At 34.2% G+C, this 17,298-nt stretch overlaps 1 protein-coding gene across 2 annotated transcripts in view; it reads right to left on the bottom strand.

Annotated features, from left to right (window-relative positions):
* Nucleotides 1–17,298, bottom strand: part of ANGPT2 (angiopoietin 2) — a 45,947-nt gene that overhangs the window by 15,501 nt on the left and 13,148 nt on the right. Inside the window, exons 2-5 of one of the 2 annotated variants that reach the window (XM_032683303.1) lie at nt 9,016–9,171; nt 6,909–7,030; nt 5,070–5,302; nt 2,704–2,831 (exon numbers count right to left, since the gene is read on the bottom strand). In XM_032683303.1, coding sequence (XP_032539194.1) covers nt 2,704–2,831; nt 5,070–5,302; nt 6,909–7,030; nt 9,016–9,171 — 639 coding nt within the window. The remainder of the gene's footprint in view (nt 1–2,703; nt 2,832–5,069; nt 5,303–6,908; nt 7,031–9,015; nt 9,172–17,298) is intronic. The other variant, XM_032683304.1, reaches the window with a different exon arrangement.

The raw sequence follows: 17,298 nt of genomic DNA, 5'->3' as shown, positions 1-17,298 counted from the left end.
GGGACAAAAATTCAGCTAAACATGGGTGGAAATGGGAAAGAGCTTAGCCACTGTTTCAGTCACTATTTTAAGCTTTGGAGTAATACATTGGTAACAGTTTTATGTACTCTGCCTGGTTAAAACCAGGAGTTTAATTGGTTCATGCGGTTGCTGTAAACATGAAACTATTGACTTTTCTTGGGTTTGCCTCTGCCATTTTTCCTTGTGTCAGCAGTCTTTTGCTGTTTTTCCTCGGTGTTTTTAAAAGGACTTAGCTTTTGTCCTGGTGCAGAACAGGAAAGCTTGAAAATATTAATGGAATTAAATAATTGTTTTCCTCTCGACTTTCATATGCAGTTCCTTAGTTTTGGATTATGATGGGAGACAAATTAGTAAAGTGGGATCAGTTACAGATTACACAGGAGTTGTTTATAAGCCCATTGGGAGGTCAGAAGGTGTTACAAGAGGAAAAGATGAAAACATAAACAGCAGTGCAGCACTTTTGGCAAATAAAAAAGGTCACTCTGTTTCCTGGTCTGAGTAGCCATCCACATCATAAACAGTTGAAAATGGTGTAACATGTTGATTATCCCTAAACCTTCACTTCCCTTGACAACTCCTCTATATTTGTATAAAAAATCAACATCAGATTAAAACTTTTTAGTCTCTTATTTTCAATGTCATATGGTAAGTAAAACCTTCCCTGTCTTTTTTTATCCAAAATGGGCAGAATATGATTTAAATTCTTTAATATTATTAAATTACTGATTTAATACTAATTTAATTAAATTAGTGTATTTTAACTACTTTTTAGCCTAGTCAGTTACCAAAATGGGTATTTATGTTAAGTTTTTTAAGCTTCCATGTTCAAATGTAAAGCATTTAATATTTTATAGTCTATGAAATTTGTGATTGTACTTTTGAAAATGCAGTGTAAAGTTTATGACAGAAATTTTCATTCTGTAATATGTCCTGCACTTGCATCTAATTTTAGAAAATATGCATGCTCTGTATATTATATATGACAGTAAAATTAAAACCAAAGAAAAACACTTGAGACAAGTAATAGTAAGAGATCGAAGGAATGTAAACCTTGCTGAGATGTCTAACAAAGACTGCTGCAATCTGTTACTTCAGGGATGTAGTAGCTGAGTCTCCTTTAGCTTTTAAAATTGTGATTGTAGATATCTATGCTATTTAAATACCATTCAGCTTCACTTTATGGCATCTTATGTAACTAATTTTCTTGTGAAACAGATGTATTTAGACTGGAATATTTGACAAGAAAACTAACTTTTTTTTTCCCCAAGAGAAGCGGACTGTGAATAATTTCTCTAGATTATATCTGCAAAAAATTGCAGGTTTTATCTATTGTATTTTATAGGTCTTACCCAAACAAATTTCTTATTTCCTTTAGCTTAGCGCTTTGTAAATGTAAAGATCACAGTCTGGCTTGGGCTAAATGAAGTTCTGGCACTTCAAAGACTAATCACTAGTGAATTTCATTTCTAAACCTTTGCTATCCAAGCTTGGGGAAAAAATGGTTTCTCTGTCTGGGTTTTACCAATTGCTTTTCCACATATGACTCATTTTTCTTTGTTTTTTTTAAATTTTCTGTTAGTTTTTCTGATGTAATAAAGTAAAACCTTTGGAATTCCATTAAATATTTCTTTTTTTGTGTGTGTGTAAGGAAATGTCTACAGTAGAAATTAGAAAATTATTTAGTGTTTGTCTAAGAAATATATTAAGCATTTTTTTTTCATATTCAAATGTACTTTAGCCTGTTCATCTGTGTCTGAATAGTTAAAAACAAACATTCGTCTTTTGAGCCCGATTCCTCCCCATGCTCACTACAGGTTTTGGTTCTTTATCCTCACAATCCACGTGTGACTTTTCTCCCTTTCACATTCTGTTGACTGTTTCAACTGACTTATACTATCTGAAGCTTTATCATTTTATTTATTTCAGTAGATGGAGCATCTGTCAGGCATCCAGTGTTTCATCTACTGAATGCCATTTTTGGCTCAAGGTCTCTTCTATAGAGCTATGGTATATGGCTTTAACTGAAATTGATGCTGAAGGTCATTTCAGTTAAACATATGGGGAAAAAATATCCACAGAGGAATTTAAACTGATCTAGTGAAACCACTGCAAACTCACCTTTTATTTAAATCAGAGCAATATTTTCCAGAAAAATGCTCTCTGTTACCCAGTGTCAGTCATGCTGATCTAATTGTTAATGCAAGTGTTACATAAATGTCCTTAAAACTCTGTCATGAGTATATATCCATGAGTACTCTTCCGCATCCCTGATTTTACCTCCTTTTGCCATGTGAAGGGATTTGGGCACGTGAAAGAACTAAGAATTTAAGAGGAGATAGGAGTCTGCAGATCATGCAAGAGCAACTCTGATGGAGTTACAGACTTTGTAAAGAAATGTCAGTATGTTATTGCTTTAGCTGCGTTAATTTTGCAGAAAAAAAAGAATTAAATTCTGGCATGCTGACACAAACAACAAAATGCTCATTAATTTTAACGGAGCCAAGATTTCACCTGAAGGACTTTTTTCTTCCTGTTAGATATTCTGACTTAGGAGTGATGAAATGCTTATAAAAAGACCTTGGTAAGTAGTAAACTTCACTATTAACTAGCCTTCAAAATAGCATATTTGCCAGATCAAATAACTTTTAACATCCAGTATGGCTAGGTAGCTCTTTATCCTACCTTCTTTTCTTGTGCCGTGTTTGAAACTGTTAAAGTGTAGATTCCACTTGTTGTCAGTCCAGATTTGAAAGCTTCAGCACAGTCCTTGAAGCTGATTTGCTCCTCTTTAGCTATGAAGTTGTTTTTAGCTGTTAAAAATACAATTGAAATGGAAGGCATTAAGAAGAGACAAATAAAAGTTACTAAGAAGCAATTTATGATGTAATCAGCCTAAAGCTTTGCAGCTCCAAAAGATATGCCTGGCCCTGAAAGAAATGACAGATCAAGATACTTATTATGTATGTTGTTACTTTGTATAATTTAGAGACATTATTCTGGTAGGAGTCTGGTTGCTTGATAAGTTGAAAAATGCCAATACTTATGTTGAATAAGAAAGGATATTGCATGACATTCAGTTAAACAGTCTCTGCTTCCACTCATTGCCTTTCCTGGACTCTTACGTGTATTACAACCTATGTGCTCATTAACTATTACTACGTAAATACCTAACTAGCAAGTGATTATATTAAGAATCACTTTGGGGCAGTACTCTAATATTGTAAAATCCAATGTAAGAGTTATGAAGTCTTTTATAATACAGCAGATTGGTGGAACTACTCTTACAAAGATTTTAGATATGTTTCTTTGCCCCTGTGCTTAGCAGGAACAAGTTTATATGTACCAAACTGAAGCTTGGCAGCTCAGCCCAACCCACTGAAGAGACATCCCTTCTCGAATTGATTTGTGCAAAAAATACATTTTCATATGTCTAAGCCTTCTTATTCTACAGAACAATCTAAGGCTCATCTTTTCGTTCAGTATTTTATAACTGTGGAGGTTGGAATTTCCTGGCATTTTGCCTGCTGACTGATATTTCATATTTGAACCTTTTGGAGTTGGTTCCGTGTGTTTTCCCTTTTAATTCAATCTAAAAAGCAGACAGTTACTACAAAGGTTTAGGTGCCATATAAATACATGCTTATATTACAGTTGCTTATTATGTTGTTTTTAGCTTGCTTATTCATTATTTACCTGTTTAAGTGTTTTGCCTTACATATAAAAATAACACGTTCAGTGTTTTAATTGCTTTTCCACACTCTATTGTTTGTATACTGTCCTAGAAGCTTTCCCTGCTAATTTTGTCTTTTTGGCAAACGCTCATTATTTTTTCCACTCTGGGTTTAACAGTGCTGTAGCCAACATGACTTTGACTTGTTTACTTATTTGTGCACTAGTATAGCAGATAACATCAGCAGGAACATGTACAGCCTTGGTAATGGCATTTAAGGGGATAGCATCAATTATCAAGACAAAAAAACTCGGGATTTACTTTGTTTCGAAAAACCTACAACATCATATTATTTAGGATACTACTGAAAGTAAGGACTTCCGAACACTCTTTTCCTTTTCTGTGATCTAACTTGCAGTAATGTAACACAGACTACCTATACTGTCTTCTATGGTGTAATGACAAATTTTAAAATTTTTTTTCTGGTATTTAATTTTAAATCCTTTTTTAGGGGTTCTGTATGCTGGTGTATTTTAAGCCCTGAGAACTTTACAGGCAAATGTGCCAGTCTTTTCTATAGAATAGCTATACCTTCTTAATTTGTCCAGGTTTCATATCAGACATAAAATTCCAGGCAAGGACTGTTTAAATCCTGTGTAGCCATAACTTTGTGGTTTGTGTGGGGTTTTCTATGGAGCGTGTGAACCTGCACAAATTTGGAAGCTATGCTCTGTGGCTATGATTTGTTCCAGGGTTGTCAGGCAATTAGGGGTGAGATTCTTGCCTATAAATTTGCTAGGCTGAGGGATTTTTAGGATGAACAAGGAAACTTCAGTGGAGGACTTTTGGCAGTACCTGTTGGCCTGGGCTGCTGCTTTCTGTTGTTGGGGGTAAAAACTATGCCTGTGCTGGTTCCTTTGCCTTTATCAGCCACTATAATTTGTCCTTTCTTTGATCAAATCTATGTGCATAAAGCAATGAGAGGTGGCAGAAACAACCTGTGTGAGCCAGGAAGAAATGTTGCAGGCCTACATCATGCAGTCTAACCTAGACTGGTCAGTTGGTATATTGCCACACGAATGCTATGTGAGATGAATGACACTTGGCATCTCTCTATTTTGATGAACCACTGGAGAAGTGGGCAGGCAAACCAGTGTAAACCACAGAAGATGAACAAAATGTTGAAAAGAAACCACATAAATGATGTGTTTGTTTACCCTACTCCCCTAAAAAGGAGGTTAATCAACTCAGGCAAAAAAATACAGACTTTTTGAGAAGCAGAAGTGTGACAGAACTAGATGTAAGACTTTATAGGTAACAATGTACATAAATTAGAAAATAGCTCAGAAATTATATAAGCGTGTTTGCTTTTACTTACAGTTTGGTGTAGATATCATAGTAAGCAAGTTATGAACGGTCTCCATCAGATCATGTTGTTGTTTTTGCAGAACTGAGTTGTTTACTGTAGCTGTAGCTAACTGTTTTTCTAGTTCTTCTATAATAGAATTCTGTCTGGATACTAGGACTTGAAGCTGATCTTTTTCATCTTTTATTGACTTCAGCTGAAGTGTGTGCTTGTCTTCCATCTCAAGAACTCTTTTTTCTAGAAAGCTGAATAAAAGATTACAATTAGGCTCCCCAGAAACAATTTTGAACTGATGTCAAGCCTGTTGTAGAAGTTTCTTTCTTCACAAGTACTCAATTTCATTCTCTGATGCCATATCTGCAGTAGATGACTAAACGAAAGTTTAGTTTCATATATATGCTTTAATTTATTATATAGGTGCATTAATAAAAAACATTGTCTGCCATAGTCTGTATTGCAGGCTTTTTAGGTGTTTGATAATTCAGCATTATTAAAGGAAAGATACAGTGACTAAGATTTCATGGGTTTACCCTATTAAAAGATGAAACTTAATCTCATCTTCAAACAGATTGAAACTGTGAACTTTTCAAACATCCTATAATTAAAATATATACTTAATATGAATAAATGTTATGGCATTAAGACAGGGAAACGTGCAAATAGTTACTTGAAGATGTGTTAGCCATCTCCAGTTCTGGAGCTGGTATGATTAGGTCTCTGGATGGAACATTATTTCACTGCTAATTGTTCTGATGCAGACACTGAGAAAGCTGATGTTAAAAGGTGCATGGCCAGAAGACAGAAGTTCACCTAAAATCCATTGCTATTATTGAAAAAAAATCCTGAATCTTATGTTTCATGAAGATTAGCTCAAAGTCACATTGCCTTTTTTTAGGTGAGAAACAATGCTTTTGTGTTTACATGGATGTTACAAGAGTAGTCTAAGATCTGCTGAGTTCAACACCAAAGAAAAGTGACCTTTAAAATTCAGTATTTCCTTCGCTTTCCATTTGATAAGGATGCTTGCTCTTCTTAAGCTGATAGACAAAACCTTTAGGGAGCATATGTAAGTGTAGTAGACTAGTGAACAAAAATGTCAAAACATGTCTCATGGGTTTTTTAAGCTAATTCTTTCAAAATAAAAAGCACTTTGCACATATGGTTCTCATAAAAAAACATGGTTTTGAAGGAGACAACTTACTGTTATTGCTGCTTTTAAATTTCTCTGTAAACTATTTATTGCCAAAAGTAAAATAAGACCCTGGTGATATGGAAACAAAACCAGCTGAAAAAAGGTATGAGCCTTTAGACCACAGCTGAGTACAGAAAAGGATAAGAATAACAGTTGGATATTGGTCTGAATTTCAAACATTGACTAGTAAGGAACATTGAATGTGATTAGTGTTTTATTTTTCTCATGTTAGAAAAAAATTGCGGCCATGACCTGGTTGTTCATTAGGATAGCTCTGTACTACATGGAAATAAAATTTTGGAGATGTGGTTGCACTCAATTAGTTCGAATCAGGTTACTGATAACTTCGTCTTGATCAGTCTAAAGAACAATATAAATTGTCTACAACTGACGTACTGAGAAGTACTGCAGTTTTAGCCTTAAGTTCCTTAAATAAAGGAGAACTTTAAATAGTGAAAAATGATATATAAAGAGAATACGAGAAGAAACCTGCGTGATCTCCTAGACTTTAAATAATATATGACCTTTGTAATGAGCATAGCTGGGTGTGGGGAGTTGTGTACCAGGGCTTATTTTCCTACTTCAGTACATTTGTTTCTAAAACTATTATAAGGGCACTTCAGGGAATAGCATTTCATTGGGTTGATAGGCAAACTTACCTGTTTTTTTCTTGTAATTTTGTTATCTCATTGGTCTGATCTGAAATCTGCCTTTCAAGTTTGTTTGTTGAAAGAGAGTGTTCCAAAAGCTGAAGTTCAAGTCTGGTTGTCTGGTTTAATACCTAAATAAAATTTACACAAAAAAATTGACAATTAAGATACTTCTCTTAAATAAATTTTAATTTTGTTATGTTCTGAAATCATGCAAATCTCTTCTTAAGCTTATGATTAAAAATATATATATTTTTCAACACTTAATGTGGGCACAAATGTTCATGGAATCAGAAGGAAGAAGAATACACATAGTTGCACTAATTTTATTATTACGCTACCATATATGAGTGGGAATATTTCAGTAGTCTGCTACATTTCTGATCAATGGATGAGAGTTACTGTGTACTTTAGCTTTGCTGTTATATCTTCCCCTCTGTTATGATAATTCTTACTTCATTACTGGAACTGTTATGTTTGTTGCTCAAAGAATGAGTTGAGTTATCTCAGTCTGGTGTAGAAAGTAGGTACTCTCTCGCTTGCTGAAATCTTGGCCCAGTCTTAAAATCACTTGATAGTTCCCTCCTAGCTATTTTTCTCGATCCCAAATTATATTTTCAAATGTTTTTCATGTGAACCACACTTTTGTCAATTCATTCTTTGCATTTTAATGTTACCTTTTCTAAATGTATTGTTTACACTTTACTTGCATCTTTAAATCAAGAGATACAGATACTAGGAAACATGGAAGATAGTGTTCGGTCTGTATGGGATTGCATTACTTTGAGGCATGTTTTCTAGAAATATTTTCTCATTGTTTTAGAACAGCTTTTTTTAATTCAACAGAATTTGGCTTTCCTTGACAGGAAGAATTGATTACTCATGTCCTTCATGTTAAACAGTCATTCAGGACATGATTTCACACTTAAGTGTAATTGAAAACTATTGCCAAAAGTAAGTGTCCTTGAGAGAGCAATTGTTTGGTTAATTTCCTTATGTTGCTAATTAAGCCTTAAACCCAGTCACCAGTAATTTCAAGCAGAGAAGGAAAGCTACAGTCAGGATTTTCTTCCTCTAAGCAGAAAATAATTGAGTAATTTCCATAAAGACATTACAGTGAATGAATAAATACATTCTCTCAACATGTGCAAAATATTAAGCTCCTGAATAATGCAATCAGAAAGTTAAATTCAGTACCTCTGTGAGCTATGAACTATCAGTTTATCAAAGAATTCACAAAGGCTTGTGAAAAAGTGGAATTTTATTCATTGGATGAATTCTACAGATAGTAAAATGTCTAACAAGGATTTTAGATTTTGTATGCTATTTCTATTATATAACATGTTATGTGCTGCATGCTATATTCATTATGTGTTTTGGCAGTTATATGTCTGAATTTTCCCACCATGTCTGCAAAAATACAAATGCATGCCATTCTTCATTGATTGGACTTGTCCTCCTATTAATATCTGCATTCTGTTTAACAGAATGTTAATGTTTTTCAATTAAACCATAATTAAAGAAAAACCCTTTTTTTTAAAGTAAGTTAGCAAATAATATGTACAGCAGGCAGGTTTACTTCTGTGTGAATATGCTTTTCTAGAAGCCTTCTTAGAGTATCTGTGAAAGCATTCATTAAAAAGACACATTTTTCTTGACAAGTTACAAAAAATATAGAAAAGTTTCAATTTTAAGAAGCAATGAACCTGGTAAATGGAGCAAAGGCAGTTTGAAGAAACTTTCTTTTAGCTAAAGTGGTGAATAATCAACAGAGATATACAATGAAGGTTGTATGAAAGCACACTAGGACCCAAGTGATGCTTAGATATAGTATAGTAGTTTTAAGTACACTCTGTTTAAAGATTAATGTAACAGTTATCTTGCTAGACTTACTTCCAATCCTGCTGTAAAGGAAATCACTCAGGTGACAACACTGGGCTTGAGATGGAACTAGGTATTATCAAATACTAATGTATCCTTAGGGTGGGTGGAGCTCTTGGTGATAATGATTGACTTCTAATTGTTGAACTAAATAGTGTAACAATAAACGGTGTTAAATGTGTAGTTGTAGTATTTGGGAAGCAGAAGCATTTTTAGGTTGAAATTCATTACTTACTTGTGCTTCAACATCTGTTAATTTGCGGGTCTGTTCAGCTGTTTGATTTAGTAAGTTTGTGCCTATTTCAATCATTACTGCAGTCTGGTTCTGCACTGCAGTTTGCTGGATCTCTACCATTTCTTTCTTCATACTGTCTTGGATGTAATTCTCAAGCTACATGGGAAAGGAAAGAGAGAAGATAGTTGCATTCTTTAAAATGTTGGAAAGGGAGGTAGTGCAGTAAGCCTGCTTGCTGCCTTGCTGAACAAATTTGTTCCTTGTCCTTGTTATGTATTTATGCAAAGTTTCCCAATGTTAAGTTCTGTGAGAGGAAGGGCAAACGTGATAAGGAATGTGTGGCCACTCATTTTCTAACGGAAGGAACAGAGATTTGCAGTGGTAGATGGAAGGTACAGTGGTAAGAACGCTTGTGGGCACTTGGAAGATTTTCTGCCTTAGTGCTCCCACTATTTTAACCATCAGAGGAGCTTCACCAGCTTTGGCAGCGATGGGAATTTTTTAGAAGACAAAAGTTTAAGAGTTTAGTCATCTTCCTGTATTTACAGTTAAATATTTTCAAAAGCATTTTTCATCACATGACTAGTAGTCAGAGAAGAGGTCAGATGTCATTTAAAACTCTTACGTGCACATTTTTGTCAGAGAGAATTTCAAATAAAGACATGAAACCATAGAAAAACCTATACTTTAAATACTTTAAATGCTTAGGATTTAGGAATGTAAAAGTTGTTTAAAATACTTCATTCTGAAGTAATTTCTGTAATTAGGTTTTTTTAGTAGTCATATTATAAAAGAGTACCCTGCTTTCAAGGAAAACAAGGAGAAAATAAATAGCAAGGATAAAATTAAAGTAACCTTATATATGTCTCCTTCTACCTGTCGGGATTATCAAAAAGCAGTCTGATTTTTGTCCACACTTCTTTAATATCATTTTCTCGGTAACATTGCTAATACTTCATATATCTTTCATGGCTTATGTTTGAACTCAAAAATCCAGGCCACATGATTTCATTTTTTTCCAATGACTGGTGAAGTTTCTAGAATCAAAGTTCTACTTCAACACTGTTCTAACAAGAGATCCATAATAAATTTTGAACTTCATGCTGTACCTACAAAGGGGATACTAGCTAATAACAAATAGCTAATGTCATTAAGCACAAATTATAACACCTGACCAATTCCTAATCTAAGTAAAATGGTAAAACAAATTGATATCTTGAATTTTTGAAAATATTATTTTGATAATGCTATTTTGATATGAATGATGGCTTGTAGTAAGGAGAAACTTTGAACATTACTGCATGGCTACTTTCCATATCAGTGAGGAAAAAACATCTTATGATTTCAGATTCTATCAAACCATGGGGGGAAAAAAAGGACATACAGAGGAAAAAAAAAAGAAGGCGTGAGACATCTCAGGTATCAAGAGCTACTATATGAGAAAGCATTGAAAATATTGCATCATCTTTAATTTAGAAAAAAAGGCCCACAAAAAGTAAAAAGAAAGACAGCAATGAATAGATCAACAAAGATAGACTGTTCATGAGCATTGATTCTTTCATGAAATAGTTGTGGATTTTAAAACTCAGTCTTCAAGGTTGATTCCTTTTTCACTAGAGATCAGAATGAGAATCTCAGCAAAGTCATCTCCGCATACAGGATTACAGAGCTGCATGACTTCTTTGAAATTGTTATCGCTGAGTTATTCCAAAACACACAACTAAAAAATGAGTTCATTCTGGGCTTAAAGGTAAGGTAAACATTTTGTGGTAGGCTTAGGGAATTGCCCATTTCAAACACACAGCTGTAAGGTTGCTCTGATTACAGTATGCAAAACCTGTGATTACAATTTAAGGCATCTGGTGGTTCTGGTTGCCAGATTTTTATACCCCTTGTCACAATGGTTTCAACCTTAGCAAGAAGTTGTTTAGACACACAGATCTGCATTTTCATAATTTATCTTATTTGAGTATCTGTAAGTATAAGCATATCTCCAAGTATCTGACCTCTTTCAAATAATCTCATTTATGTGGTGAATTCTAAATCACTGAGGTATTCTTTTGATTCCAGTTTAATGGCTAGTCTTCGCATCTGTTTTTCAACTTAAAAATATTAAATAAGTAACTTAGGGAATATGGTATCTGTGCTTACTTGAAAGCAAGAAATATGAACACCAAAAGGGATTTATATTAAGATTTAAAGCCAGTTTCATTATCTGACTTATTTATTCTAATTTAGAGTGACACGAAACATCAAAATTATATTGACCTATTAAGTGGCTTTGGAACTTCTTGTGGGGTTTTTTCCCTAAAAGTCCTACAAAGCATGATTACATAAATCCCTTCTGTTTTTTACTTCATATTCACCAGTCCTCTCCCACTTTTGTACATTCTCTGCATGTACATATCATAAAATCTCTTTTCCCGACCTGAACCAAGATACGCACTCATCCCTCTGCTTATATTCCACTCTCTCTTCATCATAAAATGCAAAACTGTAGAAAGCAGGACTTTTTACAGCTATATTTCGTAATTTTTTTTAAGTGGCAGGCATCTTTCTTCAAAGAATGATGTTCATCCAAAATGCCCACCATCTCCCACTGACCTTAGTGAGAGCAGAACATGTTCCCATTGCATACTCTCAGAAAGCAAGACCCTCAGCTTTCCCTGAGAGGGAGGTGGAAGAACATTTTAATTCAGGCTCCAGTTCCCACAGCCACAGCTGAGCTTCATTGACAACACTGAGGATTAGCGGCCATTTTGCCAGACTGCAGTTCTTTGTGGCACATTTCTTTGTAGAGTACCATTCATCAGTTCCTGCAAAGGAGCCTCCTTCCTTTGTAAGCAGCAGCACACTCAGAAATTGCTGAAGGGAGAAGAATAGGCTGAGTCATTTAAAGGAGGGAAAGACACAGGAATGAATGCTGCCGTCCCCATCTGTCAGTTGGGAAGTTTGGCAGTTTGGTTTGAACAGCGTGTCTGTCATCTTCAATATTTTGCTCCAATTTGGAGGGTGCAGCAGCGATTATTGGCTAGATTTCTCCTTTGCCACGTAGCTAGGGGAAGATAATTTTTAATCTCCTTTTAATTCAAATAATATTTGGCATATAAGAATTGTGTTGATATATCGTAACCTTGATTACATGATGGTTATTTTGGACAAAGAAATTGTCAAAACCTAATAGCTGACTATTAGTGATGCAACTTCCTTTAGAAATTCTGTTTTTGAGGGAGTAAGTCGATCAATGAGTCCTGACTTAAGGCAGTTACAGGGGAGAGGAAAAGAGGTATTAATACATTCACTTTTGAAAGAATGAATATTTGATAGCATTTCAGTGATTCTTTGTGGGATTTTTTTATAAAACATTCTATCTTTCGTGTAAGAAGTTGGCTTGCATGTATTTTGGAATAAAGTAAATATAAAAATGAAAGCACAGATGGGAAAAAGCATGCCTCAAAGTATGTTTACATTGCAAAAAAGCTGGGAAAATTGAAATAATTTCACAGTTAAGATCTGTAACAGTTAAAGTGATGCATTTTTAGAGAGAAGAAATTCTCTAAGGTCATCACTTTGGGGTTGTGTTGTGGTTTATTACTTCAAATTATATAAAATCATAAAGTTTGATGAAAATACTTTAGCCAAGTTGCCAAAAAAACAAGGACAGGTCAATCATAGTGGAACACATTCCAACACATTGCTTTTATAGCCAAGACTGTCCTTTTTTGAGCAAGCTTTAAATTGACAAGAAAGAAAGACGACGTGTGGAGTATGCACTAAAAGGAATTTGTTTTCTAACCATTGGCAGATATAGTATTAATCCTTTATGAAGAATTGTCAGTACTTATTCAAATGAAAAGCCTTCCTGACTGCTATCGTATCGTTTGTGTACATATTGCAGAACAATTTTACAAAGAATCAGTGACTTATTTTTGCATTTCAAAGACGCTTTGAGTTACCAATTTTTTCATTTACAGTTACAAATGAGATCTTGCTTTTGTCCTTTTCTGCCAAATGTTTAATCTGTACTAATTAAACAGTCACGTTCCTGGCAGCATTTATAGCTACATGAATGCATACATCACTTCTTTGCCAAATGCTACTCCATATAAATGGTACAAATAGTATGGACTGCTTATTTTATTTTATAGAATTTGTCAGTTGTTGGAGCAGGCTTTCCAAATAAAGTTTGGTGATTTTCTTGATGTTTCTAATCTGATTCTGTCAACTGTAACATTTATTTTCAGGGAGAGATAATGTTAAATATGAGTTTAATATTTAATATAGTACTGTGTCCTGTATGAACAGGTTGTATTACAACACATATTGTGTGTTTAGTCATGTAATGTAGATACAGAGAAAATTGCAGGGCTAATGACATGTATGTAGTGTTTTTTCCTCTAACTTTTGTTTTGAATTTCCAAGAGTGGAGTAGATCCAGCAGAAAACCTAGCAACAGAAAATACAATGTTTACAGCTAGGCATTTTTTGAATGTGCATTTGAAGCTACAGTGTTTGACATACGTAGAGGACTGGGCAGTAAGGCACAGACTGTCAGCTGAGGGGGGGATCAAGACCATCAAGAGACCCTCAAAGTCCCCCAACCCATTTCCGTAAAAGTCCAGAAGAACAGATTGTGTGTGATGACTCATTTACGTGAAGAGTGAGAAACTTAATCCCAGGGTGGGGAAAACTCACCTATAAAAAGGTATCCCTCCAAAGCCTGGGTGGCACCACAAGGACATTGGACACCTTCTCAGCTGTTCTTTTATTACTCTTATTATTAGAAGACAGGGGCAAACATGTGCCAATTTCCATGCCAAGTGTGTAGTTTGCTAATAAAAATTTGTGAGCTTTTTTTTTCTGAACCATTTTGGCTTTTGCCATGCTTTTACAACCCCATGCATCTACAACTTTTAGGTGTTCTCTTCTGCATAGGAGTGAGATGTGATACATACATTAAACTGTTAAAAGCTTTGTGAGTTATTGTTCTCACATTCCTACTAAAAATGTCCTGTGCTTTATGCAAAATTTACCTTTGTGAATTTAAACCATAGGAACTTAATCAGCCCTTCCAATACCTGTGGTCATCATCCTTGGGGTCTTTTATTCCTCAAGATGTTTGGTATATTCACAAAAGTGAGCAAGATGGAAAATGTACTTAAGCGTCCATAATCAGTTTTGCTGAGTTCTAGTGACAGGGCAAAGTACAAAAACTGCTGATGAGTCTCATCAGTTCTCTTCAAAATACGTTTTCAGAGTACAGATGAGACCTTCCTACTTCTCACACACCAGATGTCTTGAGTTATCTTTAACCCAGTAATTCTTGGTCTTAGTTGCCCTGCCCTTTTTTCAGAGTGGCAGTGATCTTTGGATTGTAGCCACATCTGGTTTCTTCATGAGTCATCTGAAGTAGAATTTAGCCCATAAGTTGGAACATTTTTTTCAAACTCTGTGCCAATGTGCAATTGTCTCATTGTAGAAGGTTATCCTTATATGCCATAAAATCCTTAAATTTCTGATTCACACATACATTTTTGTACATAAAGACAAAAATATAGTTTTTTAAAAGACTACTTTCACGTACTTCCAATTGAGATACTAAATACTTAAATTGTTTATTTGTAGTATAATTGAAGTTTCTACATGAGGAAGGGTTTCTTGGGATGAGCCACCTTGGATATGGTTAACAGTGTAACGTAATGTAGTCTTTAAAAAAGAAGAAAACATGGTCACAATTTCATCACAGCAGTTCATATAAGCAATATGTAGTATTTTACATATATATATATATATATATGCCACATATGCTGCTTAATGTGCATGTATGTAATGCATGGAGCACCATATTGCCAGGCTCTCCATGTGCGCTTATATTTGTATTTCCATATAACTTTTATGTGTTTTGTATTGCTGTTGTGAAGCCAAAATACTGTACAGATTTCAGTTTTGTTCTCTTTAGAATAGCTTTTCATACTTGTTTTCACAGTCTGTCAATGTTGCTACTGCTTAAAGTCAGAATAGAAATAGAAGGATCACTATCCCTTCCAAGAGTCATTTATCTTGACAGACCTAAGGGAACACATTTTTAAGGGCATTGCATCAATCCCCATCAATCAGACTTTAGGCTATTTTAAATCAGCTTTTAATAAAATAATTTATTTCTCTATGTTTTCTGAAAGTCATTTATCAATTTTAGTAGCTTATAACTTTTGGAAAATAATATTACACTGCAGAAGGAAAAAAGCAACATTTTAAATTGCATTTTTATCTTTTTCCTTTTTTTTTTTTCTTTTTTCCCTAAAGCAGGATGTCCCCATGGTCTATGTGCTGTTTCTCAAGGGAGGAAAAAATTCTTTTGGGAATGTATATTGGAATGCTTGAGATGTCTCTACGCTATTAGATTCTTACATGCCGCATTGAACATGTCTGCCTGTCCAGACCTCTGGCTAAGATTTTTCTCTTATCTCATTTTCCTGTCAGCAAACAAAAGGTGAAAAGCACATCATAAATGAATACTATCTGGAAGTGAGCTGAGATTTACTGGAAAATATTCAAGCTAAAATTGTGTAATAAAATGCTAAAGATTTAAATGCTAATTGTTCAAATAGTAAATACAGACTTTAAATGATACACAGGAGATGGTTCTGTTAATGACTCTTGTGCATTAAATGAAAGCTTACCAGGTTATTCTCACATCTGATTACATTTCATTTAGACAAAGCTGTTTGTTATGCTTTTGTAATTTACACTTGCTAGCAGAAAAAAATCGCCCCCCCCTTTACTGGCAATAATCTACTTAAATAAAAACTAAATATTTCATTAATATAACATGAAACAAAATGCATTAAATGCCTTCATTGTCTATGCAAATATTTATGAAGAATGACTTTCACTCTCTGTTCTTGAATGGAAGTATTTTGTACCTAATATTAAAAGTTATTACGGCACAATCATGCTTTCTACTGTATGTTTTGAACTAACTACAAATGTTACAATCCAAATGATGATGTAGAAAAAGCAAAAAAGAAAGAAAAAGGGAAGAGACTTTGAGAGCTGAAACAGTCCCAAAGGCTAATGTAGAGTTGAGCTCCCACCATTCCAGACGTTGGGCTTGTTTTGTACATGTGATACTACACTACTGCTTTCCTAACTAATCTGCATTTTCATGTGTTTTGTCATTTGGAGGATGACATGGGTTCTTCATACTATATATGATGCTTATAGTTTCTATGGAGCATTTTTGGGGAGTTGTACATTAAATTGCAAATGAAAAATACTCTTGAGATTTCAAAAAAATGTTATTAATAGCAACTAAATAGTCACCTTGACAACTGTTTAATAGCGTGAATTTAGATAAGAAAAGAATTTAAAAAAAAACCCACAAAATTTAACAGCAACATCTTCAAAATTAAAATCAATTATTTAGTGATTAACCAAACTCATTAAGAATTAAGGCTGTTCATTAAGGCAGTAATTTAAGATTCTGAATCACCATTTTTCAGGATCTCAGCTAAGTGGTATTTCTCTTAGAAATCAGGGAAGGAATTCATAAAGTTCCCATTAGTCTAAAAATAAAGAATAAATAAATAAATAGTATGAGTCATGAATGGCATTTTGCCGAAGTTCAGTAGCACTGAAGCCAGGAAGACAAGAAGCCAGTGATGCTTCTGCCATTCACTGATATGAGTATAAATATTTTTTTATATGCAGCAAGCCATCCATATTCAAAATTAGAATTCTTTATGTATAAACAGTATAAGAAATACTTGTAATCAATATTTAATTTTTAAATACTAGATTGTGACATTCAGCTGTAATTTCACAAATTGAATATTCAAACTTTTTGGAGACAAGCCTACATGTTTTCAGTTATATCTTGTACTTGTGTGCTACCATCGAGGAATCAGGACTTTACCAGACTGGTGTAAAGATGAGATTCTGCCCTAAAAAGGTGACATCTGAAAAAACACTTGCTATCCCAGATCTAAATAATCCTTTCCCATTTCTGTATTTTTATCCATTCCACTGAATATTAGGCAGCTGAAATAAACTTGCTATCAGATATGCTGATGGGGATACTTATGACATTTTTCATGAAAAACATTGGCAATGTAGCCTTATAAACTTTACAAAATATTTAGCAAATTTATCTGCCACAGATAAAGTCATTTATCATTTTTATCTCAACTTAGAATATCAAGCGATTTTTTTATGAACTCCTCTTTCAACAGGACTGCCTATTTTAAAGAATAACTCATGATGTGACCAAGCAAATCAGAGTGC

This window comes from Chiroxiphia lanceolata, chromosome 3 (genome assembly GCF_009829145.1).
Source record: "Chiroxiphia lanceolata isolate bChiLan1 chromosome 3, bChiLan1.pri, whole genome shotgun sequence".
Classification (NCBI taxonomy): domain Eukaryota; kingdom Metazoa; phylum Chordata; class Aves; order Passeriformes; family Pipridae; genus Chiroxiphia; species Chiroxiphia lanceolata.
The sequence above is the reverse complement of the archived record's forward strand: the minus strand, read 5'-3'. Positions and strand labels throughout refer to the sequence as shown.